The 10,839-nt window shown below is 28.6% G+C and overlaps 1 protein-coding gene and 1 non-coding gene across 4 annotated transcripts; both read left to right on the top strand.

The window, feature by feature from the left end:
• Positions 1-958: 958 nt before the first annotated feature.
• On the top strand, positions 959-1,031 carry TRNAR-CCU (transfer RNA arginine (anticodon CCU)). Its single transcript has one exon. It is a non-coding gene; the product is annotated as a tRNA-Arg (tRNA).
• Positions 1,032-2,863: 1,832 nt separating this feature from the next.
• On the top strand, positions 2,864-7,195 carry LOC108467070 (myosin-binding protein 7). 3 transcript variants are annotated; one of them, XR_008283421.1, is made up of 6 exons: positions 2,864-3,334; positions 3,476-5,041; positions 5,695-5,741; positions 6,098-6,263; positions 6,381-6,440; positions 6,939-7,195. XR_008283421.1 is itself a non-coding variant. In XM_017767556.2 (4 exons), exons 2-4 carry the CDS (start codon positions 3,674-3,676, stop codon positions 6,198-6,200), a joined length of 1,518 nt encoding a protein of 505 aa, XP_017623045.1. In that variant the 5' UTR covers positions 2,870-3,334; positions 3,476-3,673; the 3' UTR covers positions 6,201-7,195. The 3 variants fall into 3 exon arrangements, 1 of the variants encoding a protein (XP_017623045.1); XR_008283420.1 differs by having other exon boundaries at positions 2,870-3,334; positions 6,098-6,440; XM_017767556.2 differs by having other exon boundaries at positions 2,870-3,334; positions 6,098-7,195.
• Positions 7,196-10,839: the final 3,644 nt, after the last annotated feature.

Below are 10,839 nucleotides of genomic sequence, written 5' to 3'. Positions count from 1 at the left end.
AATGATATGGTTTAAATAGTAAAAGGAAATTTTTTATTTTATCATGTTAAAATAATGGCATGGAATGAAAAATTCTTTTTATTGTTCAATCTAATATCATTGAGGTTTATATTATTTTAGTAAAAGGAATTATTTTAACAAAAATCTCAAAGTAACCTACAAGTATAATTTATCCAAAATTTGGCTTCGGCTTTTTGTGTAAGGGCCCTATGATATTTGTTGTTGGTGGTTACTAATTGGTATAAAGGGTACCTTTTCTTTGTCTTTATTGGAAAATGTTTGGCTTGGTCTGCTGCAATCTGTCATCTGAATGCTTTTTGGATGTTGATTCTTCCAATGTTCCTGGCACACTTATTTATGTATGATTATGCAAAAAAAGAATATAAGATTATGCAATTACATGATATTTTTAGAAACCAGTAAATATTATTAGGGTCACTAATTTTATTCTTTTCCTAAGAGATAATAAATATATTAATACTAAAATTTCTAACGTTTTTGTTGGAAAATTTGGTATTGAATTTTGATAGTACAACATGACTTCAATTTATGGTATTTAGGGTTTGAATCTATATACTTTTTAGATTATTCATAAATTAAAATGGCAAAACACTCTTGAAATAATGGTTTTATTTCATAAAAAAATCATAATTATCAAATTAAATCAGGACTTGATTAATGGATAACAACAATCTAATTAATCTTTTAGATATAGATAATGTGATATGGTTTGGTTGGTAAGTAAAGTATAGAGGGCTGGATTGGATTTGATTGCATGGGAATGGAAGGGAAGTTTGTTGCTTGCACTTGTCGTCAGTGCTTTCATTGATTGCATCTTTTTTAAACGCATCTTCCATCTATCTGCTTTCTCTCGGTAGGTTTAACCTCTAAACTGAACCGTTTCAATTCAACAAAGAAAATCAAGAAATATATATTTGTGGCTCAAAGATATCAAGAGGCGTCTGTAGCTCAGTGGATAGAGCGTCTGTTTCCTAAGCAGAAAGTCATAGGTTCGACCCCTATCTGGCGCGTTAATTCTCGTAACTTAATTTCTATCTTTTTATGAGTGTGTTTTTTTTTGGCTATTTTTGGCTACAAGTACAAAACTTAATCACCTGCTTTTTGATTCTTTATGAGTTAAAGACTTTTATATCATTATTTTTAACAAATTTAAAATTTAAATACATGTGCTGCTATTTTATTGATTGTAAGTACAAAATTTAACTCCATCAACCAAGTATTTAGAAATATGTCAAACTTAGTTAATGATTTTAAGTTGTGATACCAATTAAATAAAAAAATATAAAATAATATAAATTGTCAAATTTAGGAACTAATATATATTTTAATTCTATAAAAAAGTTTGAAATTTTCTTTAATAGGAATCCTCTCTTTAGAATGTTATAATTTTAAAAATATTTCATATAATTATAATTTCAATTTTTTATAATTTTAGAAAATAAATTATGAATTTTAAATATTTTTAGATTCTTTTAAATTTCTTTAGAATTATTTTTAAAAAATTTAAAAGTATTAAAATAATATTTTGACTATGATTTAAGGTTAAATTAAATACCAACCTCTTGAATTAATGAACCATATCATCATTTTATTGAAGGAATAATAAAATTAATGAATTAATAATTAAAATATGACATCTCAATAACATTAATAACTTTTATGTTAGTTCTAAAATTGAAAGAGTAAAATATAATTTTAATTTTACACAAAATATTTTACGTTGCATTTCCTTGATTATCTTTTACTGTTGGAATTTCCTTGAATTTCAGTAAAATAATTATCCTATAATGAAGCGGAAACAAATATACCTACTAGTGATGGCAAAGTGACGTGAAACCCTTCCCACATGTTTATGTTATGATTTCATTAAATTTTATAAAAAAATCCATATGAGATTAGAATATACTTTAAACTTTGAATTTTTCATTAATTTAAAATTTTTATATTTTTATTTTTAATAATTATTTCATTTATTTTTGAATTTTAAAATATATCATTAATTTTTTGTTAAATTAATTAGTGTGACGTTTAAAAAAATTCATTTGATAGCTATTTAATCAAAAATGTCATTTGAAATGTACACGATACGACTTTATGAAAAAATTTTTAATGGTGTTGGCAATTGTAGTTGCAAATTTTAAATCTAAAAATAAGTGATTAAATTCCTAAAACATAAATAAAAATTTAAATTTACAAAGAGTATTTGAGATATATTTCAACCGATATATAATTATATTAAACATAAAGAATATATATCAAATTATAATTATATCATATTTTAAATAATGAGTAGAATCTAAATAACAATTGCGCATGATGAAATTTGGAGATCCACGCATATAGTTCAGTATAATAAATTTTGAATTTAGACACTCAAAACTTAAAATCTTCATCTTAACAATCTAAGCCAATGCCTTATTAACTATCGAGACTAAAGTTTAATATAAAACTTAAAATTATCTATAACTCCTATCAATCTTTAAATAAAAAAATAAATGTGTTTAAACTCAAGTATTTCTGGATTAACAATTACGCTGATATCAATTAAGTGTTTTAGAATGTAATTTTAATATATGCAATTTTAATAACATAAACTTTTACAATTTTCTAAGACAACATAATTTAAAGGCCGCCTGATTAGAACGAACCAAAAGCGAGTTCGACGATAGCAAATATATATATAAAATAAAATCAATTTGTATTTATTTTTAATTAGACTTCAAGAAAAATTCAGAAGAGCTAATCTTTAGCGCCATCATTATTTTACTAGATTTTTTGTTGACTATTATTTGAGATAAAACTTCAGTAATTCTATTTTTTTTTATTTTAAAAAAATCTGATACATCATTAGTTGGTTGGATATATTTCATAACGATTTTTTTTGCCTGTATTTTCTAAAGCAATTTCCTCATAGAAATTAAACTCATTAAATAAAGGAGAAAAAAAAATGAGATGATGGATACGAAAATCAGATCACAAAGGAAGGTGAATAAAAAAACAAACTACACCACCTTCCAACAAACAAATACCCAAAAAGTGAAAGTTAGGGTTTCCACTGCCCTTCTTCTTTTTCATTATTTTCCCTCCTGATTTTCTTTTCCCCCAAACACTACTATTCGACGGATACGGTTTTTCTATCCGAAGATATTTTTTTGTCGATTGTTCTCGCTATCAGACGATTCGTTTTCTTTCGAAGAAGAAGATTGATAAAATTAGAAACAAAAAAGGCCTTGAATTTTCTTCTCTAGAGGTTTATTTTCCCGGGAAAATTGGCTTCCTCTATTTCCCAGCTCTACCTGTCTTAGCTTCCAAGGTTAGATTCATACTTTTCCTTCTCTCTTCTTCTTGATAAAACTTGCACATTATTTATTTGTTTTTATTCCTGTAAATTTTATATCCAAAAGGGATCTTTTAGTTGCTCACCTTTCATTATTTTCCGTTATTTTTTTTTCAGGAAGTTTGCTTTGTGCTTGATTTATCGGGGGAGGAATTTACGTAGCTGGTGGGTGGAGTAAAAAAAGGGAGGGAAAATATTCATTGGAGGATCTAAGATTCAAGATAGAGAGAACTTTAATATTCTTTAGATTTTTTTTTTGAATTTAATTGTCAGTAAATAATTCGATTGCTTGAGTTTGAATGCATATATTGGTATATGGAGTCAGAAGTATTTTCACCTCCGATTCCAAGAGATTTGGTGAAATGTTGTGATTGCAATTGTACTACCTGTTCTTTGATTAGTGATCCTCCGAGCACTTGGTTTCGCACTGTGAAACGCAAATTCGATGAGTTTGAGAACTTCAACAAGTTTTATGTTCCGGGGTTTGATCTATACTCTAACCCCAAAGTCCAAATTGAGAATGAATGTGCTGCTTTGCGGGAGACGGTTAGCAGCCAACAGGCCACAATACAAGATTTGTATAGAGAATTGGAGGAAGAGAGAAATGCTTCATCATCGGCAGCTACTGAGGCCATGTCGATGATATTGAAGTTGCAGAGAGAGAAGGCAGAGATCCAAATGGAGGCACGGCAATTCAAGTGTTTTGCTGAGGAGAAAATGGCACATGACCAACAGGAGATAATGGATTTGGAGGATTTGTTGTATAAGAGAGAGCAGGCTATTCAAGCCCTTACTTGTGAAGCACAGGCTTACAAGCATAGGATGATGAGTTATGGGTTTACGGAGGCAGAGGTTGAAGGTGAGCCGGATGGGCTGATTCGAAATGTGGCTAAGAACTTTGGTGACTCTGTCAATCTTCTTCAATATGATTATCAACCTCCAAAGTGCAATTTGAATGAGAATCCTGGTGATGATGTTGAAGATATTGAGAAATATGCATTTGGTGAAACCCCTTGTGCCCGAAAACACTTGAGGAATCTGGAGCAAAGGATCTGCCAAATTGAGAGGAATCCAAGCAGCAGTCAGCTGAGTGAACTGGATGGATATTTCCCTGGAACAAAGAATGTTCCAGAGAAGGTAATAGTTGGTCACTCTCCTAGGCAATCAAGACATTCAAGGAGGCTTTCAAGTGATAGTTCAACCACGTTCCTCGCTAAAGAGATCACTTCAGAGTTTACAGGTAATTCTCCCAGGTTCATTTCAGAAATGGACAAGATTTCCAGCTCAGGAAGAATGGATAATGCTTCTGAAGTTGGAGATGATATGAGTGACAGAGTTTATACTATTGATTCTATCCATACTGGGGTTCCATATAAGGGAACCCCTGAGCCCAAACCTGGAGTTGGAGATTGTGTTGATTATGCAGACACTCCAAGGGATGCACTTAATCCGCCTGATGGATGTGATCCCAATATCAAGAAACTCTATACAAGGCTTCAGGCCCTTGAGGCTGATAGGGAATCAATGAGACAAGCAATAATATCAATGCGAACTGACAATGCACAGTTGGTATTATTGAAAGAAATAGCTCAACAGTTGTGCAAGGAAATGCCCCCTGAAAGACAATTGACCGTGAGGAAGCCATCTATTCTTGGAAGCCTTCCCTTCATGTCATTCTTCAAGGTAATATTTGTTTACATGAGGATGAAGTGTTCTGTTTTATGCATATTTTAAACCATCTAGTGCTGTTATTGACATTCTCATGTCTGTTTATTTTGCGTTCTACAATCTCATGTTCATTAATTCTTGAATTTTTACAATATAGTTTGGCTTTTTTTACTTAGTGCACTCTGTAGTAACTGTTCATTTATTGGTAGTGTTCTATATGACGGTTGAAATAGATGAAATATGCTATCTCTAAGATGTTTTTCAAGATGAGTTTTATGTTTCCGTCACTAAGTGACAATTTCTTAAAGCTATGCAGAAATGAGTTACATGTTTAATTACTTTGCTTACATGAAGAATGGAAGTAATGAAGGTCACTGTCTGGTTGAATATTGTCTATAGGACATTTCTCGCCCCTCATCTTTATTCTTTCGTTTCATCAAAAGCCTCCCCCTTCTGTTTACTACTCGTATCTCTATTTTTACTTGTGGGCTATTTTTTAGACCATTTTTTATTTTCATTCCTTTAACTCTGATGTTAATTTAGTTCCTGTATAGCAGTCATCTATTGAAGGTTCAAATTGTGGTTGTAATGTAGCTACTCTGAGCATCTTCGGTTTTTTCAACATTTCCACTTAAAAACTTCTTGTCTTTTGATTTTATTTTTTTCAGTGGATTGTGTCCTTTGTTTTCTGGAAGCGGAAAGCTTGTCGAAGCAAGTAAGTAGTATATGTGTTATATACATGGTTACTGTTGGACCTGTTTATGTTTTAAAAGTGACAAATTTGGTTTCTCTGTATAATGTATCTAATGACGAGCATTATTAGGTTTAAACTAACCAAATTTTATTTGCATTTTAAAGCATTTTTATAGTTGGCCATTAAACTGTAGAGATGCAGGTCTAAGGAGGGACATGCATTTAGATTCATAATTTTGTATATTCTTGTATAATTTGTTTTATTATATTCTATATTAGAAACCGACTTTGAAGTTTATTAGCATATAATAATCTAGAGAAATGTTAAATGCTGGAGTTTGGTTCATTTACTTTCATATATTTTCTTTAATCGTATAGGCATCTATATGGATTGTCACCAAACAATGTCGGCTTGCTACTGCTTCTCGACAAGGGTCCACGACTGAGACAGTGGAGATGTCTTTCAAGTACTCAAGTCTGAAACTGATTCAGTTACTTCTCCACATGAAGCCTCTAATCGTAATGGGTTTGAATAAACTATCATGTATAGACTGTGCATCCTTTCTTATGGATTCCTTGGAGCAGCTTTTGGTATATTTTTCAGTGTTCTTTTATTTTACTTTATTTTTTTACGATTGAATACATGTTGCTGCTTGATCAGCAAAAACACAGATGTGGTGAGCATACTCGCTCATATGGTTTGTCAGATTTCAGTTTTAAGGTATGTGTCTATTGCCGATCTCCTACATGTTTAGATTCTTGTATGATTTTTGTTTCTAGTATGCCGTGTTTATTCTTTTATAATCCGAGCAATTGTTAGTTTGCAAGAGTAATTGCTGCTAGTCTCATTGAGATTCATGTTTTAGTTCGCTTGCTTTTCTTTTGGTTTTTCCAAGGTTTTATCCTTCATATGCTTTTTTCTTTTTGAAGGAAGAAAAATGGATTATAGAAGAAATATCTCAAAGAACCTCTAGATTCAGGAACTTGGACAAGTTAATTCTCATAAGCCCATATTGTTCCGACCCTTAATTTTTCTTGAAATAAACGTGTTTGACATCCTTATCCTCCGCATATTTAGACATGAGTATAGGGACATGATCATCCAAGTATCCTCCAAATGCATGAAAAAGCTTAATATTAAATATACCGGTGTTGGACACGTTCCCCTTATCCGATATTTATTCTGAGTTCGAGTAACATTGTCCTTTTATCACTGCAGGTTCTACATTAAGAAACTTTTTAACTCTATTTTGCCACCTATTAGAACCCGGATTATTTCCTAAACTTTGTTGATTTCAATCCGAACAACTGATTAGCTTGTGTAGGTTGTGGGATACAGTTATATATTGCAACCCGATAAGTTTGTGTTTATATTATGTTCACATTATCTTATCATGTTATAGTCACGTTGAAGATGTAATATATTTATACAAAATTTGATACGATAATAATTCATGTTATCTAAATTTTGATAAACACGAGTGTACGTAGGCTTCTATCTTGTATCTTTGTGCTTCATTGTTTTTGGTGGAGGGGCATTTTCTTCAATCCCCCAAAACCAACCGAAGTATAGGAAAACACGAGGAAATTGCTTAAATGATACCCAAAATCATTGACCCTTTGTTAGAGTTATGATATATCAGTGAAGCTTCCCGTCAGGAATCAAATACAGTCAGCTTTGTTGCCATTGACAAATACCAAGTAGTAAAAATGCTCTCATAAAATAATTTAAAAAATCAATTGAATTTTTAATCGAAATTAAACTCAATTGAAGTATTTTGAAAATTGTTGGATAAAATTGTTTTGAATATCAACATTCGAATTGATAGATCAATATAATTTATTCCGGATATTTGATATGTATGTTCATAGTCATTTAGAACTTATGTTGTTTAAAATAAAATGTAGTGTTTAAGAGTAAGGATAAAATGTAAAATCAAAATTTCATAATTTAAAATTTACCTTTATTAAGTAGTTTAACTATATTTAATATTTAATTTTAAATATCAATTTTTTTATACTTTGATTTCAAAATTTAATTTTTAATTTATCAGACATTACCTTAATTTTAACAAATTCTTTTTGAGTTTCTTATTTTCGAATGTATCGAATTTAAGTTTTAAATAAATTGGTATAATCAACTTATTCTATAACATTTTATTAGTTTCTTAAGATTTTGCAAGGGAGATTGTTGTACACCTATAATTGTTGTAAATATATTATAAAATTTATATTAAGAATTTCCATCAAATAAAGAAAGCATGATTTATGTTCAAAAAAGAAACAAACTGAATATCAAATAAACAAAATTAAAATATGCATAGTAAGTGCATGCAACATCACTTTCATGTATTTTTTATGAGTTATTAAATAAAATTAATTAATTTATCATGAGTTATTAAATTTAAGTAATCAATTTATAAGTTTATAAATTTTAAATTCATGATAGAATATTTAATTTGGAAACTTTATAGTTTATATAACTGAAATTTTACTTTCACTTATAGAAGATTCTTTTTATTTAATAAAATATGATTAATAGACTTTTTATGTGAAATTTAAACATTTTATTTAAATAATATTTTAATTATAAGATCATTTTTGTTTAATAAATTATAGTTAATAGGCTTGCTTACATGATATAGCTAAAATTTTACTTCAAATTTTAGACAATATGCTATTATAGAGAACTAATTAAATAAAGAATGCACAACATAACTATGGCTGTTGATGTTATAAGTGAAAATCTACTATAAAGAGTTAAAAAAAAACATAAAAAATCAATTCTAGTAGAAACTTGATTGTTATAGCGAAATGCTATTATAGTAGATGGATGTTATAATGAAGGCTGACTGTATATATGTAAGCATATATTGCTATTTCATATTAGTATGGTTGCTAGAATTGGACCGCCAATAGAACCAATAATTGGTGGTTTAAGCAGATTGTCTAGTAACATAAAATCATTAAAAAGACCCAGTTAAATTGCTAAAAAAATTGATTCAACCAATTAAAAATTAGTTGAATTGAGTTAAAAATTAATTTAGTATTTATTTTTATTATAATTATAAAATGCATGTTTATATTCCTATTGTTTATTTTTGTTTTATTCTTTTGATTTTTAGATTTTTTATCTATTTTTTTTTAAAATTTTATGAATTTTTTTATTTTTCATGATTGAATCGAAAATCGATGGCTTAATTGGTTCGACTACCGATTCAATTTTTATAACATTGTATATTATCCACTATGTAGTCATATTGATTATTATGTATGCATATGATCACTAGTTAAAAAGATGGTCAAATTCGGCTTCTAGACCCTGTACTTTGTGTAAATTATAAATTTTAGTACCTCTAATTTGATCAATTTTAGTTCTTGTACTTTTCAAATTTTGAAAATTTAATCCTGACCCAATGAAAACAATTAAATCTGTTTGGTTAAATTATATTATTAGTCATGTATTATGCGGAATATTATAGATTTAGTCCAAGTTTACCAATTGGATCATTCTTAGTGGCTATATTTTTGAATTTCAAAGTTTTAATATTAATATTAATGATAATCGTTAAATCTATTAACTGATTTTTTTGTGAGTAATATGTGAAAATAATAAACAAGCATAGTATTACACATGTGATAATATGTTTGATACATCAAATTCTAAAATAATAGAACTTAATGAATTTAATAATCATTTGGTTAGGACTAAAATTTTAAATTCTAAAAGTACAAATGACCAAATTAAAATACAAGTATTAAATTCACAACTTACACTAAGTATAGAGTTTAACAACATAATTTAACTTAAACACTCCCTTTGATTTTAAGTTTCAAACATAGATAATTTATTTGTATTTTAATCATTACGTGTAAGATAATTTAACTTGTAAATTAAATTAATTTTGATATGATTTTATTGCTAACTTAATTTTAGGTTACATAATTTTTAATATATGTACATAAGTTGTGATTAAACTTGTTTAAGGGTTGAACTATTCATTTAAGCTCGAAGTTTTGCCTAAAATATGAGAGAGTTTTGCCAAAATTGCGAGACTCGAAAAATGGGCTTAAGAAAGAAACCTTGTTTAAAATATGGGTTGAGCTTTGACTCCAACATTCAAGGCTCAAGCTTAGCTCGACTTGGCCCAACTCGTTTGATATTTTTGTAATGTATTGTTTTATTTTATTTTATATATAATATATAATTTGTATCACATAAAATTAAATATATAATGATATAACATAAATAAAAAAAATTTAAGTTACTTATGTTTGTCATAATGTCCGCTTGAGGTACAGGGACCTAAGCGATATTAGACACAAGGCTAAATCCTACAAATCAAATCTAAGTAGAGTTTGTTGGAAAATCGAGTTTGAAAAATACAACAAAAAATAAGTTTAAGGGAAAAACCAGAGTGTTAAATTTTTTTCCAAAAACAAGAAATTGGTTATGATATCTAAAGTAATAAACACTAAAACAAAATTGTATCTTTTCGATTCGTTTAGGATGAATGCTTCGACTAAGTAGTCTTCTTTGCTATCATTAAACTCATGTCTGCCGAGTGTGGGCTCGCTTCGAATTAAAAATTTTTTTTTACAAAAATTACCAGTGAGGTAATTTTGTAATTTTTCTAAACTTTGAGGTTAAGTTGTAAATATGAAAAATATCTCTAGAAATTTTCTGAAATAATTTCTTCAGAGAATTTTCTCTCAATAACTTTCTCTTTAATTGAAGTGTGTGAAAAATAATGACCTATTACTCTCTTTATATAGGAGTGTTTAGTGAATTCAATTATAATTAAACTTAATTATTTTAATAATAAATAAATATAATATTTATCAAGATCAATATTAAATTAAATTTAATATTAAGATAATTAATTTAATATTAAATTAATAAAAACTATCAAAATAAATTTAATATTAAATTTAATATTAAAATAATATTTTTTTTGAAATAGTTAATCTGAAACCAAAATATCCGGTAGAGTCCCAGTAGGAGTGTGATTCATCCACTGCTCAACTGTCAAAGGACCACTTGCTGGCCACTGGAATGTCGTCCCTGGAACCGTCGTGTCTAGTGGTGCCATTGCGGGTACGGCACCCTCACAGCACCT

This window comes from Gossypium arboreum, chromosome 1 (genome assembly GCF_025698485.1).
Source record: "Gossypium arboreum isolate Shixiya-1 chromosome 1, ASM2569848v2, whole genome shotgun sequence".
Classification (NCBI taxonomy): Eukaryota; Viridiplantae; Streptophyta; class Magnoliopsida; order Malvales; family Malvaceae; genus Gossypium; species Gossypium arboreum.
This window is presented reverse-complemented; position numbering and strand designations above follow the sequence as displayed.